This window comes from Pristiophorus japonicus, chromosome 16 (genome assembly GCF_044704955.1).
Source record: "Pristiophorus japonicus isolate sPriJap1 chromosome 16, sPriJap1.hap1, whole genome shotgun sequence".
NCBI classification, from domain to species: Eukaryota; Metazoa; Chordata; class Chondrichthyes; family Pristiophoridae; genus Pristiophorus; species Pristiophorus japonicus.
Window position 1 is genome coordinate 89,277,679 of NC_091992.1, and position 16,303 is coordinate 89,293,981.

A 16,303-nucleotide genomic window follows, 5' to 3' on the forward strand; every position below is an offset into this window, starting at 1 on the left:
GTTCTGTGAACAATGTCTCCAGTCCTTCGAGTTTTTTTTTTAACAGCAGTTAATATCATTTATCGATTTTTTTTCACCTCTACAGTGCCGGTGCTACTCCAATCCCGGGCCGATAGGCCCCCCGCCCCCAGTGCCGTGTCTTCAGCTGGCGTCTTCTCTGTGCCGATTTTCTTAAGTGTAGGTAAGGTTTTTCAGAACGGTGCAGTGTGCCATTTTTGAAAAAAATCCTACTTGGCCAAACTCACTTAAATGGCCAGAAATGGCGCACCCGGCAGTTTCAATCCCCAGTGACATCAAAAAATCAAGAATTTAAAAAAAAATTGGACACAAGTACTTTAGAATGGCGCAGAAACTTTGGCAAAATGTGCAGATTTTAGTCTGCTCCAAAAAAAAACAGCGTATGCCAAAAGAACGGCGCAGAATGGTAGGGAAAATTCAGCCCAAGGATTGTAGTTTAGACTTCCCTGAAATAAAACCGGCCCAGTGATAGTTTTATTGCAGCTTTGAGTCTCAATGATGTCGTTTACACTATTCCAGGTTTCAGTTGGCCAGATTTTGCCAATCAGATGATCATGAAGTTGTTTAGAATAAATTCACATTCAGGTCCATTTTTCTTACAGTTTATTTTAATGAAATAAGAGCAGATACCTGACTCACTATTTTGTTGTCAAGGTAGGACCATTGATTAGCCTCGGTCGAAAAGGGATCTCGGAAAAAAATATAAGTGAAACCAACACGAGCTGTATCATGATAATCGATTTATTAAGAACACCCAGTTCCAAAAAATTTTTTTTCTTTTAATGTTTATGTAGCTTTTTTCTTTAATACTTTGGCTTCTACACTATTGCCGTTATATATACAAAGCAAAATTTCCATTGTGTTAAATGATACACCGTAAGAAAATAAAGAGTATTTACAAAGTGCAAAAATAAGGCATATATGAATATAGAAAGAATTTAGCCCACAGGATTGGTCGAAGAACAATGACTCTTTTGAGGCAGTTTGATATGGCAGTCATTTCATACAAATGGGTTGTTTGCTCCCTACATTTCACTTGATTGTCAGCATGGAACACTGTTCTCTTGGTGGCTATTTAGCAGTGAGAATTTGATAACCTGACCATATTTATTGAAGGCAGATGCTGTTGCTGGATTATGAATCAGTCATTTGAATATCTTAATAATACCCACGAGGTCTAATTGCTCGTGGAATTTTTTACATGAATGCTGCACCTCAAGAGGCAGCAGCACCACTTATGCACTCTGTTAAATAAATATGACCGGATGAAAATTATTCATTTTGTTCAAAACATGTTGTGAATTAAGATACTGTATACTTTGATGGGGATGGCCCAGGTGCAAGGTTCTTTGGTGTACTGCATTGCAGTGCTAGAATATAGGTTCCACCAAGCCCTGTAACTTCCTGATGTCATAAGTTCCCAGGTATATATGAACAGTGGCTTACAGAGGTGAAACACTTTCTCAGAGGGTGGCAGTGAAACTGGAGGCGAGCACAAGACGTTCAAAGAGACGGAAGAGCCATTAATGGTACAAGCTGAGGACTTGGTCGTTCAATCTTAAAGTTAATCAGTCTATTTAAAATGCAATGCTGTTTTTGAGAATATGCTCAGTTTTGAACTACTTGGATGTATACAACAAATACTGGTCAGGACTTATAAGGGCAGATTTTGTGATCTTTTAGTGCACACATTACGACTTTAGACTTGAATTAGCTGTGTAAAACATTAGTGAAGAATTTCACAGATAAAATTTTAGATGCATCAAAAAATTGAAATTCTGATCATGACTCTCCACCCTGATGCATTCAAGAGTGTTGCAATATTGCCACACTGTACTATTATTGCCAATTTTGAATGAGTAACACTGATGATATGTATGCATAGACTACATGGAGAATTCCTGATCTCAGCCAGGCTATCCAGGAAATAAGGAAGAAACAATATCAGAGAACAAGTTAACCAATGCTGCTCCAAAGCACCTCCTACAGCTGGTTTGTAGTGGCATTAACCTGAACACAGGTTGTCTTTTCCTGGAATGGTGCATGGGTAACCAAAGGAGACAGAGAAAATATCTTTTGAAATGGGTGGCTGGGTAACTCATTTCCAATTCAAGGACCATAACTTAACCATGTGAAGTCTGAAAATGAAGTTCAGTGTCATTGGAAAATTATTGCATCTTCTTGCCTTTTATGGAGTGGTGCTGGATTAAGAGACCAGAGCTGTAACAGGAAGACTAGACACCAAGATTATTTTTGAGGTTCAAATCTATTGAGGTCTTCTTACACTGTTGTGCTTCCAATAGACTTATGCAGCTTGAACTGGGGAGCAGAGAAAGAGAGTGTCGTGGGCAGGGTGGAGGGAGAGATAAGTGGTAGTCTTGGTAACGTGATACCTGAGCCAGGCAGGTCTATAGTATACCAAAATGCTGCAGCTGCTTTACCAGTCAGTCTGGCTCATTGAGGTGATCGCAAAGGGTAGACCTGTCAGTAGTGCCCAGGACTCTACTCAATCGGCTCGAGCTGACTTTGCAATGAAATACCCAGTTAGTGTGATTGGACCAGCAGGTTAGCTGTTTCAAATTGGTTTTAACTCGAGCAGTACCTCTAAACAGATTTGGCTTAGCTCAACCTCCATCTCGGTTTTATGAGCTTAGATAAATGGAAGAGGATGCCCTTACAGGGCTGGATTGTGCACTCGCAGGGCAATGGAAAGTAATTATGTGAACTTCTCAGTAATTTGGTTTGAAGACTCTTAATTATGATGTGAGATATCTGCCTGGCCAAAAATATTGCAGCTGTGGCAAACATGTTGCTTTAAAGAATCAGTACTGTTGTCTGCCTTTTGCTATCAATTATGCTGCTTTAAATATTCTTAGCAGTGTGTCAAGCCACTCTTGTTTCAACTGTTTCTAAGCATTTTCCTTAAATATGTATTTTGTGATTTTTGCTGCAGCAAATTTGGCCAGTCTGATAGTTAACGAATTTGGCTCCACTTGCTGAATGAAACAAAAATTTCGATTTTGATATTTTAGGATTTGATTGTATGGATCAATAGCAGAGGGGCTGTCTCTTTAAAATGATGCTACAAAAAATGAGTTGGTCAATGTATTTGCAAACCCTGAAAAGCATCATAATATTATTGTACATATTGCCTGACTTTTGATTGTTGTATTTTTAACGAGGATTTTGGAGGAGAAGGTGATGATGTCTCCAGTCCTGCTGCTCAAGCCAAGAACTCGCTTCCTTTCAATCCTTTCACCAGCCCATTAGGTTCTTAGCTTGTCATATATCAAGGGATCAGCTGTGCGGACTTTCAAACAGGGCAATGATCCTGGTGATAGCTAAAGAAAAATGCCTTAACCCTTCTTTAAAAATAGAAAACAACCTTTTTCCCTCTGAACATTGTGCCATTTTGGATTTATGCACCCATATCTTCAGAACATTACCCCATGAGAAGCAGGGCTGTGGAAAAGTGAGCTTGAGAAACTCAGGATTAAATGAAACCTGATGTCCTGCTGTAGTGCAGTAGATGCTGAAAAGTTCCACACGGTTTGCTCCTGCAGGTTGCTACATTTGAATGACCATCGTCATTGATGCACATAAATCAGCATCTGCTTCACAAATCTGTTGTACACGGGATGCGACATCAATGGGAAATCTCTTCAGCCATGCAGAGTAAGAACGACTGCCAGGCACGGATGGACTGGTAGGTATGTTGCTCAAAACACTGATACAGATTAAGCTGTTTAAGTGTCAAACATGTACTGTAGTGCCAGCATGCATGGGTTGCCAAAGCCTGTGTACCTCATCCAGTCTGCAAGCAACCACGATCATATAATGGCTCACACAAGGAGGTGTGCTAGCACTGGAATGGGATATACTCAATATGGTTCAGAATGATCATTTAGACCTACTAGGTATGATTTAACTCAAAGACATTGAACAAAATACATTCATTGATTCAGAGGGAGTAGAAATAAGGAACTTGGACCATAAAATGCTGCTTTTGGATGGATTTGCCTGCAAGATGATTATTCATCACTTTCAATCATTACGATTCCTGTCAGCAGCAAGTGATCTGTGAATTTTACTGATTGTTTGGAGGAGTCCATGTTTTGCTAGGAAGCAAGCGAGACAATAAGGAACCAAAAGGACAAACAGCGAGTATTAAATATTAATTAACTGCACAGTACCTTTCAGATATGTTTTATACTTTTGAAAGTAATAAGTAGGGGAATAGGACAATATTAATTTATACCACATACTATTACTTTATAGTATAGCAAGAACATCCTTTGACAGAGATCTCCCACACACTCCTGAATATGAATTGTCCAGAAATTTCAGAATAGTAAGCAGTTTCAAAGGAGCAGTGTAAAGTACCTTTTCTTTAAATAACATTGCAGAAAGGGATAATATAAAATACAAAACGGTATGAAAATATTTTTTTCCGAGCTCTTCCTTGCTTTGAATAAAAATTACCAAAAATAAACTATGTTCTTTACACTAAGACAAGGGTTGAAACTGGTGTCACCTATTTTTATTTCGCTGTTGTTCCCTTTTAAATCAGTATTTCATTTATTTATTTTCTTTTTAAATGTGGGCCTATGGGTTACATGCTGAAAATATAAAAATGTCGCATTGGTCAATACCCAAGTTAGTTGTAAAACAACTGAATATAATGCCAAGCCTGGTGCTGGCTTGCGACTGCAATTGAATTCAAGTTTAACATTTTGCTATGTTTTTAGGGAGTCTCAACTTCAGGATAAGCAATGAAGGCTTCTCTTTTTTTGTTTTCTTTATATATAAAAAAGCGATTGCATAATTTATTGCTTTTTGCAAAGTGGCACCTGTTTTTTTTTTGGGAGGGGGTGGAAATGTTTCTTCATCAAATACCAAGCAAAACAATTACTCCCCATTCCCCCCCCCACCACAACCCCCTCAAACACGACCAAGTCTGTTCAAAAGCATCAGCAACGCGAAGCAGTACACTGCATAATTTCATATTCTTACTATTCTTTGAAAACACTACCAAACATTTGCATGGAATGGCTTCTAACATTTTAACACCGAGCAGACATCTAGATAAACAGGCAAACTGTGACAAACTCCTCTAACTTTTAATTGTGCAAAGTGAACAATAAAATATATTCACAATACAAAGAATCAAATACTTGCATAAAGTAGGGTGACTTTGCAATTGTGGTTCAGAAAAGATGCAAGTATTGTAATACTTTCCATTATTCAGAATAGCAAATATTGCTTGACTAGTAAAGAATCTATTTTTGATAAAAATTATAAAAAAGTCTTGCAAAAGTTTTGAGCAAATTTAAGCTATATACAAAAGATATAATGCAGGTTGTGCACACAGGGCCAATATGAGAGTTGGGCGGTATATCTGTCCTTTATGCTCTACCTGCTAATTCAGTCGGATTTAGACTTAAAGCAGGTGCCTCTCTTTGGCAATGGACTTCAGGTTCACTTTGCTTCCAGTAAAACACAACTTTATAAAGCTTTTAACTTGTTTAGCAACCATGATATTACTACATGCAACAACCACAGAGTAATCATCTTATTGTTGATCACTTGAATTTTCCACTGACTTTACCTTTACCAACATGACTTCTTTGGCTGGTATACCCTAGCAGTATGCTTCCTTTATTGAACACCACAATTCAAATGGCTTTAAATCTACCTATAGTTTGTAGTCCACCGAGCATATTACCATTGCAAGTTCATGGTCGTATTTAAGTTCAGGTCTGTAACGTCCAGGAAGTCTGCAGAGAAGATGCTCGGGGTGGATGAGCCAGCAGATCCAAAGCCTGCTGCTGAGCTGGGTGGTGTGAGGTCCAGCCAGTCCATGTTCTCCAACGGAGTTTCTGTAAGACCGAGGTTCATAACATGGCCATGTGTCGGGGACGGTGACATTTGAGTTTGCATCGGTGATAGAGGGTTCTCCAGAATGTCTCGAGTGTTGAGCATGTCCTCCCGTGAGTTGCCACAAAAGCCCTCAGCCATGTTGTCTAGCTGGGAATCTTCACTGCCGATTTTAAGCAGTGCAAGATCACTGCCCCGACTCAAGGAGCTGCGAGAATTCAGCAGGGCTTCAAGCTGATTGTCACTGTTGCTTGCACAATGGTCAAACGAGAGCTGGGGAGGTGACATGTGGTTAAACGGACTTGATGAAGACCTAGGCACTGTCACAGTAGAAGCTCCTGAGGATACTGCGATTTGAGGCACTGATTTCTGAGCACAATGATCATTTTTGGCATTTGGTGGCATTTCTGGAAAGAGAAAATTTCTAATAAGAAAATACATCATGAAATAAGCTTATTGTTTATTGCTTATTCTATAAAAAAAGGGAACACCGGGAAGAATAATTTAATTTGCCATAAAATTTGTCTATTAGAAGAATGATCTTGGAAGGGTGAAACTACATAAATAGTTGATTTTGTAAACAACACAACTGCATAAGAGATGGTCTTAAACAGTTTAAAAGATTAAAGTTTGCAGTGTTAAAATATTAGATATTTCTTAAATTAGATATTTCTTAAGTACAATTTCTATAACTAACTCATCGCTCGTGACACCATTCACACATGGTCTGGAGCCTGGAGGCTGACAGTGATATTTAACGACAGAGATGGACCAGTGTTTAACTTGGCCTGTGCCTTTAAAGTAATTGGGCTGGAGTTTCGGCTCCTCTCCGATCCGTTTTTCACCACGGAGTGGCGGCAATGACGGCGGTGAGGTGTTTTGGCCGGGCGGTCAGCCTCCAGCGCCCCGCAGCAATCTTCGGATACGGCTTTGTGGCGGCGCGGAGCAGTACCACCCACAAGAGCTGCGCCGGTGTAAATGCCACTGGTTGTGACACCGGCACGAGTTTGAACTCCTGCTCGATCTGTCCACGCCTTGCACCGACCGTCTGGGAAATCAAGGCGGTCCAACCATCCTGTCAGCGGAGAGGTAGGAAATGGACTCCTGCGGTAAGAGGGATTGTTTTTCCTTTAAATTTTTTTTGCGATTTGTGTTGTGGTGACGTTGGCAATGTTTTGGGAATGTTTTGTGGTTTTTTTTGTTATGTCCCCCCCTCTGGGCATTTCTCAGAGTGCTCCCAGCCTGACTCTTTAGCTCAGGAGTTTCCCATTCTAGCGCCAAGAGAGGTGTACAACGCCTCCCTTAGCGGTGCGCCCCCTGACGCAGGGCCCAGCTGCCCAAACGAGACCTACTGAGTCGCAAACTATTCCTGGGCGCAAACTTTACTGCCCCGCCGCCATTGTCGCCCCAAAAATAACAAAGCCGAAAATCCAACCCATTGTCTGATACTGTTAGAGTTATTAAACTGGTCGCCTATTATCCAATCAGAAACTGCTAGCTTTTTAAACACGAAATGGAAAACAATTACAAGGCTGTTCATGCTCAGTGACTTTATAATTTTTGAGGACGCATTGTGGACATAACAAGTCTCACCTCCACTCTCAATGAGCACGTCCAGTAGGTCATCCATCTGGCTTCTAGACATTTGCTGCAGATATACAAGATTAAACTACATAAAGTAAGTTTTAGCCAATAGGAATGCTTAAAAACAGTCAGCTGACAGTCATGTATTGACCACACTACAGAACTGACCAATCAATTTTAAAAGAAACTCGTGGCCATAAACTTCTCAACCTATTAAAATCAAGGATCTCTGACCTTTCTGAAGGCAGCATGAGTTATAAAACTTAAAAAGCAACATCAGAGTAACACAAATGTTCTAAAAATAGTTGCATCAATACTTTCATATTGATCACATCATTAGTCAGAATGTTACAATGATCATTTCCACATCAGGGATTGATAGAAATACCAGTCCACAGATCAAAAGAATTTTAAAAATAGAGCTCCCTCCAAAATGCTCGACTGTGATAGTAATCCAAGTTTGTCCAGGAGTTGCTCTGTTTTTTTTTTGGAGCAACTAGATTTTTTTGGAGTATTTTAAAAATCGCAATTCTGCCCATTTAATTTGCTCCAGTGTAAGTGAGTGAGTTAGGTTTTTCTTAGCTTAGTTTTTTTTTCCCAAAAAGGGGCGTTAACAGCCACTTGCGACTGTTTTGGCCATTTAAGCACGTTTAGACAGCTAAAAGTTACTCCAAACTAACTTAGGCCAGCGTATGTGGCCACTTGTGGCCTCACAGAAAAACCTTGCAGTGAGCTAAGAAATCAGCGCAGGTAAGTACATTTAAAGTACCAAGCACTAAAGAAAGCACAAAAATAAGCATTCAATAACAAATAAAAACACAAGGAAAGCACCAAGACTTACAAAGCACTAAAGAAAGCACAAAAAGTAATAAGCAATTAATTAACAAATAAAAAATAGAAGGAACCCTGCACCTAAAGCACCAACTGAGAGATGTGTTAGCGATAAGTTCCCTCTTCTTTCCTTACGAAAGAGCAGCAGAAACTAAGGTCTGTAGAGACTGACCAGGGCTGCCGCCCCACCCACTTACAACTCTTTTCGGGCGGGAATTTTTTCCCTTTTTGCCCATTTTTCGGGTTTTTGGTCAGGCTTTAAAAACGGCAGCCTGAAACCTGGCAGAGGCATGAGGCTTCGGTTCCCTCACGTGAGGGACCGCAGACGACTCCATTTAGCTTTGAAAGGAGTTCGGAGATCGTCTGACACACCCGAGTTCAGCCCTGGGAAGTTACAATACCCCCCGCGATCAAAACTCAGTCTCCCCGTAGCAACCTGTTACTTGCAGCCCTCAGCGGCCGGCCTGTGTGGCAGGCCATTCGGCCCGGGATAGGGGCGGGACGCGTTCTGCAAGCATCATCATTACAATCATGGGAGTAGCTATTGCGTATGCGCAATCGCTCTACTGCGCATGCACGCAACTGTCGGTACTGTTTTCGGTGCAGGGCTGTAGCTCCGACCCCCACTCCACGAGGAGTGCTGCGCCAGGACCCGGGACACACAGCAGAGCGGTGAGAATACCAAGATAAGTTTTCGACAGCGTTTTTAGTGTAGAAAGTCGGCGCACCTCCCAGGGGGCAAACTTGGGTCCACTGAAACTACTGTTAAAAAACTCGATTAAAACTAGTTAGAAAATAATTGAAAGAATCATTCACAAAGCAGAAGAGAAACATGCAGTTTAAAACTACACACATTCAATGCCTCCTACAGAGTCACAAACGATTTGGCACATGCTTCAGCCACTTAGTGAGCATGCAGGAATGGTTCACTGACATAAATCCTGTAAAGTCTGTACTTTATTTAAACAAAACAAGTTTAGTTTATTAAAAGTAAATAATCATACTGACTAATGATGAAGTACAATTATTTCTTACCTGTTTCACTGCATCTTCATAAGATGGAGGCTGTTTAATCTTGCTCAGGGTTGGGTTTGAACTGCAGAATGGAGTAGGACTGAGGACAAATTTTGGACCAGTTTGATTTGCAGAATTAGGAACATTCATCTAAACAAAAAGACCCAACAGAAATGGACAGCGATTGTTAACAAATATTATTGGTCACTTATACTTAAAACTGTTTTTAACAAGCTTACACTTTGCTGAGGCCACATTATATAATCTTATAGGACGAGGACTGATCAGGACACCTTGCTTTCCACCGTACAACAGATATCCATTTCACCAAGGTGCAGTTTGTCTACTTAGTACACTGCCCATCCATCAGTTACTGCCCCAGAGTCAGTGGAAATCAATACCCTGAATTCACAAATTGCTCACCTTTCGAAAAGTGGTATTCCCAGAAAGTCAAGTATTGGAAAAAGGAAGAATTTAACAGCTAGAGGGTGGAGGTAGGAAGAGAGGAAATTAGATTTGGGAGAGATGGAGGTGGGAGGGGCAGAGGTGGGATTTGGGAGGGGCGGAGGTGGGAGGGGTGAAGATGGGAGGAGAGGAGATGGGATTTGGGAGGGGTGGCGGTGGGAGGTGGGAGGGGAAGGAGGTGGGATATGGGAGGGGAAGGAGGTGGGAGGGGAAGGAGGTGGGAGGGGAAGGAGGTGGGAGGGGAAGGAGGTGGGTGGTGGGAGGGGAAGGAGGTGGGATTTGAGAGGGATGGAAATGGGAGGGATGGAGGTGTGAGGGGAGTAGGTGGGATTTGGGAGGCGTGGAATTGGGAGGGGAGGAAGTGGGATGAGTGGAGATGAAAGGGGGCAGTTCGTTGAGGTCTGGAGATTATGTTTAACTCCGCCAGCCCCAACTGTACAAGTAGGCAGGTGCTCAGTTGGACCAATGAGATGAGTTGCCAAAACCTACTGGCACATCGTCCAATGCAGAATGTAAAATTTACCACCTAACGCTTGACAAAGCATAGTCCTGGTGATCCACTGCAGCTTCTTATTTGTAACTGCAATGACACTGGGCCTTTTTAAACTGGCCACAGATAATAGAGACATCTTCCATGGCCACATATCGACATATCGAATAATTCTGTGTTCATATTGCAGAGATACGAGTGGAGAATGGATGAAGAAGTGGAAGGCCACTATTCCTCCCTTTCCACCACCGTTATGATGGGGGGGGCTCTCTCCACCCCCCCTCCCCCAATCCATGTGTTCAGTTTAGCCCAGGCAGCATTGATTATTAATGATACACCTAAGTTAACATTACAGTTGGTTTGGAAAGTGTTCTGAAGTGGTTTCCTGGATCAGTAAGCCTTTAATTTTAAATACCTTTCTGAGTATCTGCTGCCGTATTATATGTTGTTGGAGCTGCTGCTGGAATTGCGGGCTGCCATTTTGGTGCTGAGACTCCTGTCCCTTTGGGGCCTGTAGCAACAAGAACAGTGAGGATATATAAGGCTATTCAAAAATGATTTATTAACAACACAGATTTTCCAAAATAATTAAAAAATATATTTATGCTCATTAAATATTAATACTTGCAATATTTATTACTAGTTAACAAGCAGTTTGTAAGAAGGTAACGTCAGTTCTTTCAGCTGTTTCTCTGGTATTCCTCCCCCTTTTACAATAATTTATTGATATTAATATATGTGCTTTATATACAAATTTACTGATTCAATATAATCTAACCTCAAGCACCAGCATTCTAACATGTACTTTATTTTTCATCCAAATGATGAAAGGTACAAAGAACAGCTAGCTCACTGATATTACAGTGCCCGCCCTTTATTGCAGGCACCTTAATGTTGAACCGGTTTCACCCGTAATATGAGGGGGACGGTAAAAGGAGTGGTGCTTCTCAAATTTCATCCTCTTATTTAGAGTACCATCACATGACTTGTTTGTTGCTACAGATATTGCTGATTAGTGCAAGTTGTAATCTGACACTATTTAGAGGGGTTAGAGGCAGAGTAAAACTCCCTCTACACGGTCCCATCAAACACTCCTAGGGTAGGTACAGCATGGGGTTAGATACAAAGTAAAGCTTCCTCTACACTGTCCCATCAAACGCTGCCAGGACAGGTACAGCACGGGTTAGATACAGAGTAAAGCTCCCTCTATACTGTCCCATCAAACACTCCAAGGAGTGGTACAGCATGGGTTTGATATAGAGTAAAGCTCCCTCTATACTGTCCCATCAAACACTCCCAGGACAGGTACAGCACGGGTTAGATCAGAGTAAAGCTCCCTCTATACTGTCCCATCAAACACTCCAAGGAGTGGTACAGCATTGGTTAGCTATAGAGTAAAGCTCGACACTGTCCTATCAAACAGTCCCAAGGCAGGTCCAGCACATGTTAGGTAGAGTAAAGCTCCCTCTACAGTGTCACATCAAACACGCTCACTATTTAGAGAGGGTTTTAGTATCTGGAGTGCAAATTTTCGATTGAACAGCTGAACCTGCTTGAAATAGCTGGTGCACTTGATGTGTTAGAAGCGGTACCTTTGTAATTGACATCTATGGTAAAAGCAAATGGTTAGCAATAATTGACCAGTACAGAAGGATGCCTGCCATAACCGTGGGTGGTATAAGGGACAGGGATGGTGCTTACATTTCAAAAATACAAAATTCTCTGCGATTCAGAACAGGTTTGATCTTTACCTGTATCTTGAGTTGACTGTTACAAGACGGAATGGACTGAAGCTGATGGGGTGAAACACTACGCCCATCTCCATTTTGGGGGGCGGGTGACACCGGCAAGAGGAAATGATTGTTGGGGGATGGAGGAAGGCTGGCATGCTGAGGACTGCTGGTTAGACCTCCCAATGGAGAATGTTGTGGTGAACACTGTGGACTCAGGAATGGTGGTGACCTCACTGCGTTGTGCTCTGCAGTTTCCCTACACACCTGACTGTTCACAGTGCCCGATTTCTGTGGTGTACTGCATCTGTTCAAACTGTCTGTCGAACTGTTGCTCGACGTGGAAGAGATCATTGGTGTTGCACTTCTATCATTCATCTGTTGTGCTGCAAATGGACAACTAGACATCAGGTTTTCCTGCTTGATAGACACACCAAAGAGCGGCTGTGAGGGAGCCTGCGGGTCATGTTGATTATTACTTTTCTGTTTCTGAAGCTGTATCTTCAGCTCTTCCACCTGCTTTTGCTCCATGTGGAGCTTCCAGGTCAGCTCGTCGATAACCTTCTGCTTTTCCATGAGCATTTTGTCCTTCTGAGTGTCAAAGCCTTCCAGCTCTGCCTGTCTGCTGCCTCCATTCATGCTGCCCATCATGCTGTCTTCGGCGCTAAGCTGAACCGGGGAAGGCTGCAGGCCAAGCTGCGGGGAAGGCACGGGCACATCGCTGAAGGTGTCAGGCAAGCCACTCAAGTCTGATCCGGTCACCGAGAGATCAGACGACGCCGGAGAGATGGGAGGGGTTGAACTGGTGCTGCCGAACTGATAAAATCCATTGGGTAGCACAGTGGTGGCAGTCTGGAAGCTTGATAGAGTGGTCGCAGGGGGCATTGGGAATGTCACAGTCGTCATCTCACTGACTGAACTGGACAGGCTAGTGCTGGTACTGCTGGTTGGCATACTGTTGCTGTTGGAGTCCTGGAAAGGTTTCAGCCTCTTCATGAGGGCCGTTTTGGTACCAGACACAGGAAGGCCTCGTATTCTCAGCTGCTGCCTCAACTCCGATACCTGTATGGTGGAAAAAAAACCCGAATCACACAGACTTAGTTTCAGACAGTATCCGGTCACCCTGGTGATTTAGAAAATATATGTTTCTGTGTTTCTTGTGTAGGAAAGAAAGAAAGGAAGCATTGTATTTATATAGCGCCTTTCACAGCCTCAAGACATCCCCAAGCGCTTTACAGCCAATGAAGTACTTTTGAAGTGTAGTCACTGTTGTAATATAGTTTGTGTATATAACAGCGAGAGATTGCAGAGCGATGTGATCGGGGCCCAGGAGAGGCGTGAGTTCGGGGCCCAGAAGAGGCGTGGGCCCAGGGGTAGCACGGGCCAGCCTACACTGCGATATGTGTGCGCACTAGGTCCGTGCAGCAGAGCAGGTCTCCAGTCATCTTGGTCAACCCTTGCCACTGGACCAAGACCCAGCTCTGCCAAGCCCGTGTGGTGGCTGGTGTGCAGCGGCCACCACACGTTAAAAAAATCCACGCACAGGCAATTTCCTCCCTTCAATATGTAGTTCGGGACCTGGAATATTAGGTCTTTCATTGAAACACCTGTGAACTCATCCTTTTTTGGCGTGGAAGCAAGTCATCCTCGTTTCGAGGGATTGCCTATGATGATGATAGTTTGTGTAGTACTGAAAGAAAGAAATGCACTTATATAGTGGTTTAACCTGGCTTTGGGAAACTTCTCAAACCACTTCGCACAAACTACTTTTGAAGTGCAATCACTGTTATTATGTAGGAAAAGATGGCAGATGACAGGCAATCTGTTCACAGCAGGTGTCCTACAAACAGCAATGAGGCAATAACCAACCAATCTGTTTTTTTGCAGTGAGAACCCTCTTCTTTGAAAATATTTTGGGAATTTTAACATTCACCTGAGTGGTCCGATAGAGCCTCTGTTTAAAGTCTCTAAAGAATTAGATGGTACCTGGATTCTCACAAGAAGCTAGACTCATGGAAATTGCATGCCTTCCTCACATTTTAATGAACAAAAACACCTTTATTTCTTTTTGGTAGGACACTCAGCTTTTGCTCTGCAGTTGTCCCTTTTCATAGAATTTGGAGTCATAAGTAAAATTTATATTTATTACTTTTTGCAAATCGCAATTATATTGTACTTTTATGAATGTCGATATACAACTGAGGATGCAACACAGAAGGATAAACAACAACAACCCCTGATGGTGAATAAAGGTGCACTGGATTCTTCAATAACAGATACAGCAACACCTGTAGTTTGTTCAACGTCAGTACAATGACAATTGTATTTTGTTTCGGTAGAGGTCCCAGTTAAAGGGACATTCCACCAGAAATAGAATTATTCTAAAACTAAAAATTCACTTGCAATTATACTGGGATTTGTTTCACTGATCAAATCTATTGATGTAATAAACTGCAATTCTTTTAAATTAGGCTTTCATAATTGGGGAACACTTTGTTTTGCTGGGCCCGAGGTTGCATTAATTTTTATTTTGGGTACAGCACAGCAGTTGGGACACTTTGCATTTCTGAATTTAGTTAACTTTGTTTCACGTACATGAGAAGTGCATGATTGGAGAGATGTGCTTGCACAGATCCCATAGCTCAGTGGGTAAGTGCAGCGCCCAGAGTATAAATGAGCCATTTGGATCAGGAAGCCAGGATTAATCCTTGTATAACACAGAGTAGGTCTCTCGGCTTCTTCACAGAAGAATTTGCAATTTTTTTTCTGTACTGTGCAATTTCGACGTAGGTTGCAATCCAGTATTAGTATCCAGAGTGCTAATGTGCAGTGAGGTGTGGGGCCTGCAGAGAGAGCTCTTTCAGGAAATATAGGGGGAGAAATTCACAACCGCCCCATTTGGGGTGTTAATTTGTAAAAGTTTGAAAAGTTAGCGCCAGGCGCTAACGATTTCAAACTTTAAAAAAAATTACCGTTTGCACTCCAAGAAGGAAGTGGAGTGCTAAATCAAAACAGGCAGGTGTTGCATCTCTTGCACTTGTACGGGAAGGTGCCGTGGGAAGGGGAGGGGTGTTGGGAATTACTGAGGAGTGGACTAGGGTGTCGAGGAAGGAGCGGTCCCTTCGGAACGCTGAAAGGGGAGGGGTGAAAAAGATGTGTTTGGTGGTGGGATCATGCTGGAGGATGATCCGTTGAATGAAGAGGCAATTTCAACAATTTCAGACCATAACCTCTGCCCTTTTTTTCACATGTCAGCTGTTGATGATTCTGCCATTCCCATTTACACCTCTTCTAGACTTATCTTTTGTTTCTTTACATCTCCCATTACCATCCCCTTTTGATTTGTACTATCATCCCTTTTGTCATTTAACCACTCCTGCCTTCCACCCTATCACAGACCTTCCCTTTTGTTCTTTTACCCTCCACACTTTTTCTGCCCCTGCACTTGCTTAAAAACGGCTACATCTCTAACTTTTTCCAGCTCTGATGAAAGGTCATCGACCTGAAACAATGGGCCCAAATTTGGCCCACCCTTTTTTCGACGCACTCACCGGAGATGCGCCGACTTCCTAGGGTGAAAACGGCGCCGAAAAGATCTCCCTGGATTCTGGCCTCTCCCATGGCTTGGCGCGGTGTGGTCTGTCTATTAGGGTGGAGCTAGGGCCCTGTGCGAAAAACAGTGCTGGCAGCTCAACGCATGTGCACTGGAGGTTTTGCACATATGCAGTAGCTCCTGTCCCCAGTTGTGCTGCAGTGTGGGACTCGATGCATCCCGCCTCTATCCCCGGCCGAATGGCCTCATGACGCGCGCCAGGCTAGCTGCTGGAATAGTCAGATCACTGGAATAGAGAGAGTCAGATCGCTGGAATAGAGAGAGTCAGAGAGAGTCAATCAGAGAGAGAGTCAGTTCCCTGTGCTCTCCTGCCCAGTCGTCCTGCCCGCACCTGTCCCCAGCCGAGTGGCCTCTCGCACCAGCCGTCCGGCCTGCTGACTTCCCAGGCCTGAGTTAGGAAGGTAGGACTTAAGTTTTATTTTTTATTTCTTCTTGATGGTTTTTATGCTTCTTGAATGTTGTTATGCTTTGTTTAATGCTTTGTAAGGTCCTCTCCACTTCCCTTCCCGCCCTTATCTCTGGCTACCTGCGCTGATTTCTTAACTCTCCGCAGAGGTTTTCTGTGCGGAAACAAGTGGCCACATACGCTGGCCTAAGTTAGTTTGAAGCAACTATTAGCTGTCCAAAGTGGCTTAAATGGCCAAAACTGGCATAGGTGGCTGGTAACGCCCCCTTTTGGAA

General features: G+C 42.8%; 1 protein-coding gene across 10 annotated transcripts in view; it reads right to left on the reverse strand.

Annotated features, from left to right (window-relative positions):
* Positions 1-754: 754 nt before the first annotated feature.
* The window catches only part of myocd (myocardin), a 144,497-nt gene continuing 128,948 nt past the window's right edge, over positions 755-16,303 (reverse strand). For 7 of the 10 annotated variants that reach the window (XM_070857550.1, XM_070857548.1, XM_070857552.1 and 4 more), the window contains 5 exons: positions 12,031-13,071; positions 10,695-10,790; positions 9,346-9,474; positions 7,489-7,564; positions 755-6,302 (listed from right to left, as the gene is read on the reverse strand). In XM_070857550.1, coding sequence (XP_070713651.1) covers positions 5,740-6,302; positions 7,489-7,564; positions 9,346-9,474; positions 10,695-10,790; positions 12,031-13,071 — 1,905 coding nt within the window. In that variant the 3' untranslated portion in view covers positions 755-5,739. The remainder of the gene's footprint in view (positions 6,303-7,488; positions 7,565-9,345; positions 9,475-10,694; positions 10,791-12,030; positions 13,072-16,303) is intronic. The other 3 variants (XM_070857549.1, XM_070857556.1, XM_070857555.1) reach the window with 3 other exon arrangements.